Consider the following 15,915-nt stretch of genomic DNA (forward strand, 5'->3'; position numbering starts at 1 on the left):
TTTTTAAACCTGTGCATTTATTCACATTTTCTTGAAAATGCTCCTACTCCTGCTCTCTTTTCATACACAATTTTGACAAAACAAAACCAAAACAACAAAAACACAAAAGAACTAGGTAGAGCAACATGTGCCTGTGCTTTCAGTACTTAAATGAGACAGGGCTGTAAATTGAGGCCAACCTGAGCTGGTGATATCTGCTCTCAAAGACCTAACTAAATAAGATACATATTTAAACAAAACTACAAAAACAAAAGTACAGAATTTCCACTGCATGCCCCAGATGGCAGGAACGCTCAGCAATGAGAAGGACCAATTGAAGCCGCACCCACTGTTAAGACCCCTCAGCTGTAGCATAAAGAGTACTTTATCTCAGACACCAAGGCTGGTTCTTGTGAGCTGGCTTTGTGACCTGTTGGAAGCAACTTGAGCAGATTTTAGAACACTATGATCACAGGCTTAAACAAGTCACTCCCTCCCCAACATCAACACCTATACTTTTAGAAGTGACATCTCAACAAAATCGTCAGTTTCCTCTCCACAAAAATGTCTTAAAGATAGAGAGAACAGAACACTATTTCCATAGAATTTCAGAACTGTCGCTGCATAAGTATCCAAGCAGTTCATCTCTGTGTATCAGTTACTGGTATCTGTTCACTTAAATTCTGCTATGAACTCAAGGTATTTCATCTAGTACACTCTAACCCAAACCAAAAATGCCAGTCATTATTCCAAACACTCCATTTAATTTCCACGTAGAAACTACATGCTATACATGATGAAATGACAATGCCACAACCATTAAAAACCATCAAAGTCAACAGAAAAATGAAAAATGAAGGCTCAAGTCCTTATGCTTGCTCACTACGGCAACGTGTTTCTTAGATCCCGGAATTAACTGAACAATGGGTATTCTGAACAGTACCTAACTGAAAGCTCCTCAATCACCTGATCACCACTGAAAAGAGATAGAGTCATGACTTCCCAGCTCAAGATCCAAGGAGAAAACTGTGATTAAACACCAGGTGTTTAAAGGCCTGTCATTAAACATTTTCAGCTTTTCAGTAGTACAGTAACTATTTTCTCCTACATAGATGATTTTTTACATTCAGTTAACAGGCAATGAATAGAAAAGGTGATCAGGGTCTAATTAATCCAGAAATGGTGCCTAGCACTCCAGGAAAGCTCAATTCGTTAGAAAGCCTCAGTTTTAACCATAAGGGTAAAGGATCTGAGGTGTTGGCAAGATCGGAGCCAACAGGCAGCATTAAACACTGATTTCTCCATTACCCAGACAACTTCAAAAGCAAGACGATGCATTTAAAGAAATGGCTTACTGCAGACCTGTAATCCCAGCACTCAGGAGGCAGAGGCAGGCGGGTATGAGTTTGAGGCCAGCCTGGTCTACAAAGTGAGTCCAGGACAGCCAAGACTACACAGAGAAACCCTGTCTCGAAAAACCAAAAGAAATGGCCTACCCCTAGACACACTGGTGACTAAATGAGGCTGACATCATTTCTTAACTTCAAGTTCTTTGGGTTTTGTTGTTGGCTTTTTGTTGTTTTGTTTTTGTCTCTTTAGCCTTTACCTTAGTATATTTTCTGGTCACTGTTATATTACAATACCTTAAGATTTTTTTTTTTAAGTTTTATTTATTGCTTATACAATATCCTGCCTGCATGTATGCCAGCAGGCCAGAAGAGAGAGCCAGATCACATTATAGGTTGTGAGCCACCATGTGGTTGCTGGGAATTGAAGTCAGGACCTTTGGAAGAACAACCAGTGCTCTTAACCACTGAACCATATCTCCACCCCTACCTTAGGGTTTTTAAATGTCATCTAATATGACATCTAAATGAATGTCATTCAGCTTCAAACAAGTATGTCGTAAGTCTGGGCTCATGTTTGGAATAAAAATCTTACACAGTAGTCTGTGCTACATCTGTTGTATCCTCAGCAGGTTGATACCATGGGGCAAGTGACAAGGAAGTTTTGCATGAAGCTGCCCTCAGAGTCAGCCACACAGATTTCACTTAGGTCAACCCTGAATCCAACTTTCCCCTCATCCTGGTCACCTATTCCCATCATTCTATAACCTCCTAACAGGTCTCACTACCTTCTTTGCTTTCCAATGTCTTTTGATATAAAGCCCCAGGCTGACTGGTTTTACAACACTTTTTACCATAGCTTTCCTGGAATGTTGGACACCACCACCTTAAGACTCTTCCGCCTTCCAGCCTGCACAACTCTGCGAAGTTCACTGCAATTCTGTTTTCCCCTCTGGCTTCTTTTAAGGTTTTTACCTCTGGTGTTCAATGACATGATCAGGATTTGCCTAGGTTTAAACTGCAATTTTGTTTTCTTAATCTTGCCTGACATTCTAATTTCTTTCCCTAGATCAGGAGTTTGGTTTCTGTCATTCATTCTAGATGAAATCTTTAGCCATTGTGGCCTCTCTCTTCTGGTATTCCAGGCATATTAACAAAACTGTCTCAATTCTTGGATGTAGTATTTGTGGTTTTCATTTTATGTCTTCCTGTTCATTTTCCACTTTGCATCTGTTGAGGAATGTCTCACTTGCTTCTCACAAACTCACCAATTATTTCCATGGCTGTCCTCTACTGAGTTAGGTCCCTGTCAAAAGAACTAGGCAAAATTTTCTCTTATTTGGGGCACTCTCACCTCTCTACTTACATTACCTGTGCAGTTTGGCAAGGTATCTGTTTTACCCACTAGAACCTTTAGCATATCAATCATTTATGTTAAGTTCCTGGGCCAGTCATTAAAAAAACAAAAAAACAAAAAACAAAAAACAGAAGAAAAAAAACCTGTCACAGATTAAGTTTGGTTCTGATTCTTGCTTTGTCTCTTTGGGCTGTCTTCCATTGATCAGTAAGTTTTGTCTTCCTAACTGACATTGAAACAACTTACCAGGCAACAGTAAAGCAAACATGCTAGGGTGTGAAGTTTTATGTTAATCTCATGGAACTTAGACTGTTTAAGGTTGAAGTAGATGTAAGTGTCAGACACTAGCAGTACTACTTCTAGCTACCCTTGGAAGTAATCCAAACTCTTCTGATAGCTCCCAAGACACGGGAAGGAATTCATACACGTGCCTGTTGCTCCCAGCTCTCTCCTAGTGCTCTACTCTAAGCATTCTGTCTGCACGCCCCTGCCTCTGGATGGAAGACAGCCCATTCACTTTCTTAATATGGAAGCCTATGTTTACTAGTTCAGCTCAATGCCTTCCTCTGTACATCACCTGGCTAACAAATAAACTGACCAGTACCTTCCCCTACTTGGTATTTCCTAGTAAATAACAAATCTTAACCATGGGTACAGTTAGCTAATCTTAGGTGAGTCTTCAGAGGAAGCTCTAAGTGGCTTACTTTATGAGCACATATGCATGCATACATGCATTTTTTCAAAGCAGTTGGCAACAAAAAACTATCTTTTTTTTAATACCCAGAAAAACTAAACATAGTTATAGTCTCAACAGTCCATTAACTAAAATATTCTTTGGAATTAAAATAATTAAAACACTGTGGCAGCCAGGCAATGGCCCACACATTTAATCCCAGCACTCAGGGAGGCAGACACAGGTGGATCTCTGTGAGTTCAAGGCCAACCAGCCTGGTCTACAAAAGAAAAGTCTAGGACAGCCAAGGCTACACAGAGAACCCTCTGGGGAGGGGCGATCAAACCAAAACACAAAACCAGAACACTGTGGCACAATAAACTTACTGAATTTTTATCACAGTTAGCTCCTACTTAGTTCTACATTGTGACATGTGAATTATCTCAATTTTCAAGTGTACTAATTGTTCCTATAAACTCCCAGCCAGGCGTAAATTTCCTTGCGTTGGAACAAGACTCAAAGAGGCTTGGAGACTGAAACAGACCTTGTTCCACAGCAGGTAGCTCTACAGAGACTGACTACAGGCCAGTAACCGTGACCAAATTCAATCTATTAGGTTACATACTCTAAACATCACTAGGCTGTCCTTACCTGTCTAATCACTACTAACTGTTTAAAAGGTTCATGTTTTATCTCACTCCCAGCCCTGGGATACCTCCCCATGAGTTATTGGTCAGAAGTCCCTCCAACACAAGCTACTGCTGAAGACACAGCATGCTTTGGTTGCAGGAACTGCACTGTTAAATTGCTGTCATTACTCTGATTTGTTCCCTTGTCTCATCCTATTTCCACTATCAAAAGCTATCTACCTATGGCCAACTTCCACATAAAGTTCACTTTGCTACAGTCTACGTAATGTCCAACAACTTCTTGTTCCTATCCAACTTGGAGTCTATAATCCACACTTGCAGCTCTGTACAGCAGGGTCTTTGTGGAGCGACGGAAATGCTGACACTTGAAAAGACATGCTGACAACACAGTGGCAACTGTTGGTCCATGCTGAGCCTGTGTGTCACACCACAGGAAAATAAAGATATACACCTGAACTGGCTGGGATTCAGTATCAAAAATTCCAGTGACACAAATGAAAGGTTTTGTAGAGTTGAGGGGAAAAATCGAGATGAAGATTTCCACACTTCTTTTGTTCAGCAGCTAAAGCCATGAGATCGACATTAAAATCAGCACACAGGCCAAGTATGGTGGTGAACAGCTATAATCCCAGCACTCGGGAGGCAGAGGCAGGAGGATCGCTTTGAGTTTGAGGCCAGCCTGGTCTACAAAGTGAGTCCAGGACAACCAAGGCTACATAGAGAAACCCTGTCTCAAAAAAAAAAAAAAACAAAAACAAAAAAAAAAACCAAAAAACAAAAAAACAAAAACAAAAAACAAAATCAGCACACAGAAATATTTAAGCCACTAAAAACTATTAACCTTTATTCTTAACTCCTAGGGGAAACATTTAAACTACGTCTCTATACTTTGCTATTTGCTTATTATGAGCATACAATTTTGTAATTAAACCCTCACCCCAAAATGACAAAAAAATCCAATCCTGTATATCATCCACAAATGTTGGTATGTTGTATCATTTAGGAGTCTCATATAGCTCAGGCTGGCCTCTCAACTCATTATGCAGCTAAGCATGACCTGGAACGCCTCATCTTCCTGCCTCCACCGCTCCAGTGCGGGGATTACAGGTATGTACCACTGTGGTGTTGGGAATCAAACTCAAGGAATCATTCATGCTAGGGAAACACTACCAAATGAGCTACATCCCTAGCCTAATATCCATCCATCCGTCTGTCCATCATCCATACAGAAGGGGGCACAAGTATACAGATCATAGGACAATCTTTTGAAGGAGTCAGCTCTTGCCTTCCTCCACATGGGTTCTGGGGATCAAACTCAGGTCAGGCTTGGCAGCAAGTGCCTTTATCTGCTGAACAACCTCATTAGTCTCCCAATACTGTTTCAGACACATTTAAAGCTTTTGTTTGTCTGTTTGTTTTGCTTGCCCGCCCCCCCCCCCCCCCCCGTTCCTGTTTTTCCAGGTATGGTGTCTCTGTGTACCCTTGGCTGTCCTGGACTCCCTTTGTAGACCAGGCTCAAGCTGGCCTTTAACTCACAGAGATCCGCCTGCCTCTGCCTCCCAAGTGCTGGGATTAAAGGTATGGGACACCACGCCCAGCTGCACTTTTTAATGTATTGTGTCCATACACTTGTGAAAATTAGAGGACAGTTTACAGGAATCAGATCTTCCCTTCCACAATGTAGGGCCCAGGATTTGAACTCAGATCATCAGGCTTGGTAGCAAGTGGCTTTACCCACTAAGTCTTCTTGCCAGCTCTTTCTAAACATTTTTACAACTGTATCCTGTTCAGAGATAAGGTTAACACACTGCTTCTACTACAAACCTACCTTGTCTCACTTTGCTACTCCACGCCCTGTTCTTAGGTCACAGCCATTATGTCTCTGTTGCTGTTGCTTATATTGTTTCTTGCCTTACCTAGAATTCCTGGACTCTTTTACACACACACACACACACACACACACACACACACACACACACACACATGAGAGAGAGAGAGAGAACTTTTCTCATACATAGCACCTACAGCACATGTCTCATGATGGACACTAACTAGTTAGGGCATTTCCAACAGTTATTCTACTGTGACCATTTTTTCTCCCTACATAAACCTACTCTACCCACTCTTGCAGTGCTGAGGTAAGAATGGACCATCCTAAAGCCTCATGAATGCTAGGCAAGTACCCTACTACTGAGCTACAAACAACTAAGTGCCCAGATAATTGCTGCCAGGGAAGACATATTCTTCAGTGTAAGAAGGGATAGGAGGCTAATAGGGATGAATGTGATCAAAATAATTGTATACATGAATAAAATTGTCATAATAAAATACTAAGAAAAAATTTTAAGGTCAGTCCCTAGAAGAAAAAAATACATTAAATTATCTGTCATAGGAGGGGTTTATTCATTGGAATTTGTTTGAATGTTCTCTAAAATTTAGGAATGAAAGATTCATTATATATTTTACAAATTTACTTTGTTTAAATTATCTTGGGTTTTTTCCCCCCTCTCAGAGGCCATAACTTGTCTATTAAGCATATACTTTAAAATATTCTTCCCTAATTATTCAATCCATGGATTAGCAAAGTAAAAATGGTGCTTGGGAGACAGAGGCAAATGGATTTCTATGAATTCAAGGCCAATCTGGTCTACATAGTAAGTTCCAGGACAGCCAGGGCTATGTGGAGAGACCTTGTGAAAACGAAATAAAGAAGAAAGCGGAAAAAGGAAAGTGGAGAAAAGGAAAATGCTTTAAGCAAGTGCACTGCTAGCAATCAAGTCTAAGGAATTAACCAACTAAGCAAGAAGCATATATCCACATTTGTAGAAAATGCACAGGAGCCAATTAAACGTATTTTACATTTATGCTGAACAAGTCTGACACTGCTGTGATCTCTGCCAAGTTCTGAAGGCATGAATATTTTAGAATCATTGCAGACATTCATAATCCTTGCTAACTCACTTCAAGTCATTTTTTAAAAGGAAGCTTGTGTTTCCTGTGGCTCCCAAAGCAAGGTAAAATCCTACAACAGCAGGCACACTAGAGAGTAGTCAGCACACCTGGGAAAACCCACTTCCAGTCAAGTCTCAAGCAAGTCCAGAAGTCCAAATATTGACTTCTGATCCCCTCTTAATTCACCCTAAGCAACAGTTAGCAAACTAGTTAAGCACCTGTGACAGTAAATCCCCTTTCTTCAACACAGACCTAAAACAAACTGGCAAAACCAGCTCTACCCAACATTAACCTGGGCATAGTGGGAAATGCCTCTAATTCCAACACTTGGAAGACTGAGGGAGGAATCTCTCTGGTTTCAGGCCAGCCTGTACTACAGAGGGAGATTTTATCTCAATGAACACCCCCCCCCAAAATTGAGGATGACACAACCACAAACATTAGACCAGCAAAGACTGCATTTTAGAAGACAAAAGCCAGCAACAGTGACAGAATATAGAGGAAAAAATCATTTTAGAAGTGGTTAAAATATGAGAAAAGATGAGCAATTTGGAGGAGCAATTCAGAACACTTAATGTATGTAATAATATGTTGAAAAGCTCTACGAAATTCAAAAGCAAAACTAAAATTCAACAGAAGTCTTTCTGAAAAAAGAACATGTCTTCAAAAGCACTAAGAGATAAACATCCTTAAAAAAAAAAAAAAAGGAGGACACGGTCACTCAGCAAAGCTACTGTTGACTGAAGAGAATTTTGACACAGCCAATTAGAATAACTTTTCTTTCTTTCTTGTGTTTTGTTGAGACAGGATCTTACTTTGTAGCTCTGGCAGTCTTCAAACTCACAAAGATCTGCCTGCCTCTGTCTCCCAAATAGTGGGATTAAAGGCGTGCACCAGCTAAGTAAGTGCTCTGTCTCTGCAGGCAGCATACCTGTTCATATGCACATGCTCTCCATCCCTTGAGTTAGGAACATAGGTGAATCCCAGCCTAATGATTCAGATGCACTTGTGTTGGGGGAAGGTCCAACTGTGATTTCAGTGCCTTGAGATCTGATTACAGCCCTGCTATGGGCATTGTTATGAATGTTGAAATTGCTCCTGGAACCATGTGATGATAAGGAATGTTCCCCAATTATCCCTGATTGGCTAAATAAAGATGCTGAAGCCTATGACTGGGTAGTAAAGAGATAGGCGGAGTCTTAGGTTCCCAGGCTTGGGTTTGAGAGGTTAGAGGAGAGAGGGAGGCGCAACAGAAGAGGTAGCAGGAAGAGGAAGCTAGACAAAGGCGTGGCCATAAGCACGTGGCTGTAAGGACAGACTGATGTAACAGAAGGCGCCCTGGGAGTCATCAGATTGGCAAGTGATTGAATTTTATGTGGGTTTTAAAGGTAGTAGGATTAGAAAAGCCCAGAATCTGCCCAGCATAGTGCCTACAGCTTAATAATAAATCATAGTTTGTCTATGTCTATGTCAATCATTAGGGGACTTCTGGTTAAAGAAAACTGCTATTATAATATTTTACTGCATTAATTAACTTGGCACTGTCCCCCTGCACAAATCGTTTGGGTGCTCCTCTTGTTAAAGGGAAAAGACAAAATAGGTACACTTTCAAAAAAGTGGCCATTTTTCCTTTGTTCAAATTACTGAGCCAAACGTCTAGCCACCCTGAGGCCTGAACTGAGGTCTTTCTAGTAAGCAGTCCTCCTCCCAGCTTCTCTCCCCACAAGGTCAGTCATCCTAGGCCACCATGGTCCACAAAATTGACTGCACAAACCTAGAGGGAGAGAAACTACATTTCATATGCATGTTTTAATATATTATTTTAATTATTGTACTGCTATTAATTCCTTATTATATCTACTTGTAAATTAAACTTTATCTTAGGTATAAAAAAACAGGGAAAAAAATGACCCATGACATGATAAAAGGAATGAGCACTCTCAGTTAAAATGCAAAGCATGGAAATAATGAGAAGGAATAAACTTTCATATACAACAACCAAAGAATAGCTGAAATGACAAACATGAATGATATTAGAAAACAAAGTCACAATCTGCACAATTAAGCGTCAGACTTATAGGTCATATGCATATTCAGGATTTAAGCTTGGCAAGAATGGCATTTCAGTAGTAAAAAGAGCCATTATTTTTGGGTTTTAGGAGAGAGGGCTGGGGCAGAATCTCACTATGTAGCAGAGGCCAGCCTGGAACTTCCTACAAAGACCAAGCTGGCCTCAAACTCATGCTTTCCTGCTTTAATCTGCAGCATGATAAGATTAGGAGACACGAACCACTACACTTAGCCATTAATTATTAATCAGTAAAGGAACAATAACTATCACATCTCTGTATCATATGCAAAACAAATCCCAATAAAATTATTGGAAAATAACACAAAAATCAGAGTTTATGGCTTTATATATGTTTTCATACACACAAACACACAGGCAGAGACATGTGAAGACATAAAACCAGGACCTAAGAGTGGTGAAAAGACACATGGAATTGTAGGAAAATTAAACCAAATCCTTCAAACATACAAATCCTAAAAAGATTACCAACATTCAGCATGGGTGAAATTATACATGAAAGCTGTCCTCACACTGCAGGCTTTAAGAGTCTGGCCTGGATGGCCTAGCACAAATGAGACCTACTGAGAACAGATCCTTCAAAGAGACTTATACAACTACACAAACATGTGCATTGTTCTATCCATAGCAAACAAACTACTGTAATGAATGTGAACAGTTTAACAGAAGCAATAAGAGTTTTTGTGTGTGAGCACAAATGCATGTGAAGAACAGAGGCTAGCAGCCGGGTATTTTTCTCCACTGTTCTCCACTTTGATGAAGGGTCTCTCACTGGACCTGAAGTCAGATTCAGCTATCCTGACTGGCTAGCAAGCCCTAGGGGTTCTCTCTCTGCCTACCAGCACTGGGATCACAGGTACACATCACCATATCCACCATTTGCATGGGGGCTGGGATCCTAACACAACTCTTCATGCTTGCCCAGAAAGAACTTTACTCAGTGAGCCACCTTCCCACCCCAGAATGAGCTGTAATAGGCAACATTCACAATTAATATTTCAATACTTCATCAGTTTAACTGAGACTCCTGAGGACGGTGACCTGAAACATCACAGCTGATATAAAACTACGAACGATCCTCAGTTCCTATTACTTCAGGGTGATGATGCCTACTATAACAAAGGATGTCTAAATCTCAAGTCACTGTCGCAGCTTACAACAACAACCAAAAAATGGCTTACTTCAATTTACAATAAGTTCTTGCTATTTTAAACTTCTTAGTTTATGTAAATAATATCTTTAAAATGTGATCATGAGCTGGGCATGGTGGCACACACCTTCAAAGCTGGCACTCAGAAGGCAGAGGTAGGCAGATCCCTGAGTTTGGGGTCAGCCAGCGCTGTCTACAAAGTAAGATGCAGGACAGCCAGAGCTAACCAGAGAAACCCTGTCTTGAAAAAACAAAGATTTAAAAAAACAAGAAACTGATCATAAATGATGTGACTTCTTCAATATAAAATTCAGTCATGCTGAACAAAAAGAAACTCCTTACAAGACTCTGTTTCAAGCCAGTGACTCTATGGCAGGGGAAGGATTAGATAACGCTGGAGAAATAAGACTTCTGCTTTGCCAAAGGGGTATATTTCTTTCTGTAAAAATAGGAAGGCACTATGGCTTTGGAAGTAAATGCGCTGATGCTGGATGATGTGCTGATGTCTGGGCTCTCAACAATCCAATAGTGCTTTGTGAAAACATGGGAGCTAGCTACTTCATCTCCCTGAGCCTTGTTTCCATGACTATCCAGTGTGGATAATAGCATACCCTGCTGCATGGGACTGAAAGGTGATGGTGTGAAGTGCCTAGAACAGTTCCCCTGAGACATATAAGTGTTAGCATTATCTTCATCAGCTCTGTGTATGACTATTAACTAGCAAAAAGGGTGGGAGAGTGGGTGGTGATATATTTTCTATAGATGCATGTAAAATATAAATGCTCTTTTTGAAGCCAATGATAGTCAACATCAAAAGTGAGAAAGCAGGTATTAAGTAGAATAATAAAGCTTTGTTCTTCAATTTTCAAAAACATGAGACGATACAGGCTTTGGAGTTTGATGTTTATTTTTAGCCGGAAGAATATGCTATTGGTGATGGCATCAATAGAAGGTACGCCGTGTCCAATATCTGCAACAGAAGCTCAACAGAAGTTAAAGAAACTGTACCAAAAGGCTGAAGACAAAAACTGTTGACATACTCACCCTTAGTGCTGCGAATATATTTAAGACTGAAGGCCACTAAAACATTAGAAACAGGCAAGTCAACTACCAAATTCATGTTCTAAGAAACTCCACTGCATCTTTTCCATTTCAATTGGGCAACCTCTTCCAGGACAGAGCATAGTGCCAATAATTGAGCAAGTTTATGTGAGCAAAGAGGGAGCCAATTGAAAAAGCACAGTACAAAATTAAGAGTTGAGCACTTGCAGTGAAATAATCAAGCAGCTCTCTCAGACCTGCAACAGCAAGCCACTACAAGCACCTCATGGGGCTTGTTGAGAAACTAATATACCAAAAGCTAAAAAATAAAAAATAGACTTAGGAGGCAGTACCCATGATACACCTACAAATTTAGAATGACTGTCTATACAACTCAAACAGGACATTCTTACATAGGCCTGGAATTAAGAATAGTTCAAATAAGACCTAGCCACTCAAATGGTCTTCTAAATAAGACAAGCCCAGCTCTCCTACACTGACAATGGTTACTCTGATCAAAATAAATACTACTTCTTTATCAGCTCTTGAGCCCCCAGCCTCGTCACCAACTGTTAGCAACCATACCTAATTCATCAATAATCTTCTCCAGAACAGCATGTGTAAGCTCAGAGAGTGTGCATGTTGGGGAATATGGGAAGTGTGAGAATTAGGAAGTGGAGAGAATAATTTGAATACTTAATGATAGACTTAAAAGATGGTACGTGCTAAGAATAGGAATTCAATAAACCGAACAATTTACTGCCACTAACAAAGACTTCATTAGACTTGTTAGTTTCCTATTGTTTTTGTGCTTGAAGGGTTTAAATTTTACTTAATCAGGCTGCTGTGGTTCAAGTGCAGGGAAGAACTCTTGACAGCAAGAAAAAGCTTACCTGGGCCAACGTCTAAACAGTCCATGACACAAGCACGTAAGATGCACAGATAATACTAAGGTATATTAAAATTAAATTAAATATGCACTAAAGAAGGAAAAGGTTACGCACTTCCAATTTATGTTCTTTCTCTGCAAGGGCTTCCTTTTGACAGCGAAGAAAATCCGCTAACATTCGAGTGAGTTGCTTCCTATCATCTATTTCTGCCGCCAGTCTGCCATTATAATCTGCCAGCAGCATACAAGCATCCTCTACCATTTTAGAAAGCCTTTCTCCAGATTCTTTATCTAAGAAAAGCAGAGGGGAACACAATTATCACACGAGGAAATGGTGACATGCAGCCCCCACACCCTGCCTGTCTCCCAGACATCCTGAATCTCCCTTTCTCTCTCACCTGTTATTTTCTCAAGCAGGGATACTTCTTGAACTTCAACAGGCAAAGAAGCGATCCTCTGATGGACTGCTGCGTCACCTGAGGCTGCATTTTCTAAATCTTGTAATGCTCTAACAAGGTCGAGAGTCTAAAAAAATTATACAATTTCAGAACCAAAAGAAATAAAGTTCTAACAAATATAGAGGACTTGATACCTCTTTCATATTCCTCATCCTCATGATGTATTCATTCACTACAATGTAACACTCCCTAAGACAACTTTTTTAAGAATAATAGTTTTAGACTAATTTTTTTCTTGTGTTTTGCCTCTGTGTGTGTCTATCTGTGTAACATGATTATGCCTGGTGTCCTCAGAGGCCAGAAAAGGGTGCCCAATGCCCTGGAACTGGAATCATAGATGTCTGTCTAATGGGTGCTGGGACCAAATCAAAGCTAGTTCTCAGGCTAAGGCTTAACTAAGGTTAAGAGCAGCCGTGCTTTCAGGCCCTGGGAGGCAGAGACAGGTGCCTCTCTGTGAGTTAGAGGCCAGCCTGGTCTATGTAGTGAGTTCTAGGACAACCAGGGCTACACACAAACCCTGTCTCAAAAAAACAAAAATAACAACAAAATCTTTCACGCACTCTTTCCCTCTCCTACACATGCGCGCGCGCACACACACAGACACAGACAGACAGACAGACAGACACACACACATATAGAGCATACTACCTCAAACAAAAGCAATCTGTTAACCAGAAAAGAGATTAACTTAGTTCTTGTACCCAGAACACTGAAATCAAAGCCTGAAAATCAGAGTGAAAATCCCTTGAGTTTTACCTGTGGTGGTTCACTTGGGGACCCTAGAGAGGAGCAATTTTCATTCTCATCCACCTTTATTTGCTCATAGGTCCTCTTCCTTGTCTTCTTATCTCCATCTGATTTTTTAAAAGAATGAAGTTTTAATGAGATGTTTTCCTGAGAGGATCACACAGCGAGATCCAGATCTTACACTTACACAGTGCGTGCTTAAGTTGTTCTAATACATCGTTCTCATAAACAGAGCGTTCTTCCCAAATAGACAGCACTCTTCCAAGGTGCTTCTTACAGCTTTCATCAGTTTCACTACATTTAAAAAGAAAAAAATTAAAACACTAACAGTAGAACTGCACAGTGAGTGCTGGCACAAAGTAACAGTGATTTAAAATAGGACCGAATACTGGCTCCCAGTAAGAGCTAACCAGGCATGCTGAGCACGCTGGGCAGCAGCGCAGGCAAGGTGTGATTGAAACACTGCCCTCACCTCCCTTAAGAACTCAGTAACAAAACTGTAAATCAAAACAGTTTTAAGGCTGGGCGTGGTGGAGCACGCCTTTAATCTCAGCACTTGGGAGGCAGAGGCAAGCAAATCACTGTGAGTTCAAGGCTAGCCTAGTCTAGAAAGTGAGTCCAGGACAGCCAAGACTACACAGAGCAACGTTGTCTCAAAAAAAAAAAAAGGGGGGGGGGTGTTTAATTGTCAAAGCTTTAGGAGCAGACACTAAGGGTTTATAAAGATGATGTTCCCACATGAAAGGAGTTAAAGGACAGTTTCTTGGCACTTTTTACCCTTACTGAACCCATCAATATCTTTGGTGTAGAAATAAAATGGAGCTTTACAGCAGCTCCTGTTCATAAGTGCTATGAATGAGAGCATGGTGCTACAGACAGCACCCTGAGCGATGTAGCTCAGTTAGATCAGGAGGACTGCCTGAGAAGTGAGAGCAAATCTGAAGATAGGCTCTACAGGACAATGAGACATAGGTGACTTTCAATCATTTGTCATTTCCTTCAGCACTACCTCACCTGGGTTTTGCATTTGTCTCACAAACTTAGGGACTTGAATGCAATCCCTGAGACTTACATTATAGAAAGAGAACCAACTCTAATCTTCATCAATGTGCACACACAAAAACAAAATGCAAACATTTCAGAATGCATAAACTAAACGATTCCTACACAAGACATTACCTGAAGAAAATCATTTTGGAAAGTTTATTTTTATTTTAAATATCTTTTATTTCTGGGTTTTTTGTTTTGGGTTTTGTTTGTTTGTTTGTTTGTTTTTTGAGACAGGGTTTCTCTGTGTAGCCTTGACTGTCCTGGACTCACTTTGTAAACCAGGCTGGCCTCAAACTCACAGTGATCCGCCTGCCTCTGCCTCCCTAGTGCTGGGATTAAAGGCGTGTGCCACCACCGCCCGGCATATCTTTTATTTCTAATGCACTTAAAACTGTTAGGAAATATATAAACACACTAGAAAACTGAAGAAACATTGTGGTATTAAGTCCAGAATATCAGACATAAGATGGAGTTCTACAAGCATACATTTTCAGTTGCGTTCCTTCACAGACTTTCAGTGATGTTCATCCCAGCAGGATACAGGAGGACTTCAGGTCTCTTACAGGAAAGCTGTAACCAAGTACTCCAAATTCCCCTTGGCAGCAGCTCAAATCCTCACAGAAAGCAAAACCATCACACACCACAGAAAAGCTTTAAACAAATACATCCTGTTTATCTTACTGATTTTTACCTCATGTACAGAAAGGATCCTACCTTGAAACATGCTTGAATGCCTCCACTATGACCGGTGCAAAATCTTTTGTGAACTCTGGTCCCTTCCTTTTGCTGTTCTGAATGACGTCATTGGCCAGGTAGAGAAAGGTAAGCTTCCTGTTGGGTTTGGCTAAAAAGTTAGCAGGGGAAAAAAAAAATTAAGACACTAAAAAATCCTCATGTGAGTTGAGCAAACTTTCTTAGCACATGAACAGCTCCAGCTTCTCCTAAAACCCTCATCAATTCCCAGCTGCTAACATCACGGGGACAGCTACTCTGTGGATTTTCAAAGTTGGTCATGGGGTGGGGTGGAGAAGAGAGTTGGTCTAAAAGGTAAACAGGGCTCAGTAGTGGATGTCACAGTCCCCTTGCAGGTTTACCATGGCCCCAGAGCCACATGGATCCTTTATTCCGGGTCTCACCATCATTCTGAAGCTCAATATATTTTATATACCGAAATCCTCATACAAGCACAAAACTACATCTCTGTGAGTCTATTGTGTATTAAGCTTTACAGAAAACTGAATATAGCTATTTAATAAGGTGGGGATGAGTCACATTACTAAGACAGCATTCTAAATATTGAATAGAATGTTTTGTTTTGTTTGTTTGTTTTGAGACAGGGTCTCTCTGGGTAGCCTTGGTTGTCCTAGACTCTCTTTGTAGACCACGCTGGCCTTGAACTCACAGCAATCCGCCTGCCTCTGCCTCCTGAGTGCTGGGATTAAAGGCATGCGCCACCACACCCGGCTCTGAATAGAATGTTTTAATGGACTCAAAACCACTAACTATTGTCAAACAGCTACATACAAAATACAGA

At 40.7% G+C, this 15,915-nt stretch overlaps 1 protein-coding gene across 4 annotated transcripts in view; it reads right to left on the reverse strand.

The window, feature by feature from the left end:
* Positions 1-15,915, reverse strand: part of Rprd1a (regulation of nuclear pre-mRNA domain containing 1A) — a 46,212-nt gene that overhangs the window by 7,689 nt on the left and 22,608 nt on the right. For all 4 annotated transcript variants that reach the window (XR_007832480.1, XM_051163692.1, XM_051163691.1 and 1 more), the window contains exons 2-6: positions 15,096-15,225; positions 13,519-13,625; positions 13,341-13,438; positions 12,525-12,651; positions 12,242-12,417 (exon numbers count right to left, since the gene is read on the reverse strand). Coding sequence is in view for 3 of the 4 variants with exons in the window: in XM_051163692.1 (XP_051019649.1) it covers positions 12,242-12,417; positions 12,525-12,651; positions 13,341-13,438; positions 13,519-13,625; positions 15,096-15,225 (638 nt within the window). In the remaining variant the exon portion in view is untranslated. The remainder of the gene's footprint in view (positions 1-12,241; positions 12,418-12,524; positions 12,652-13,340; positions 13,439-13,518; positions 13,626-15,095; positions 15,226-15,915) is intronic.

Source organism: Acomys russatus, chromosome 20 (genome assembly GCF_903995435.1).
Source record: "Acomys russatus chromosome 20, mAcoRus1.1, whole genome shotgun sequence".
NCBI lineage: Eukaryota > Metazoa > Chordata > Mammalia > Rodentia > Muridae > Acomys > Acomys russatus.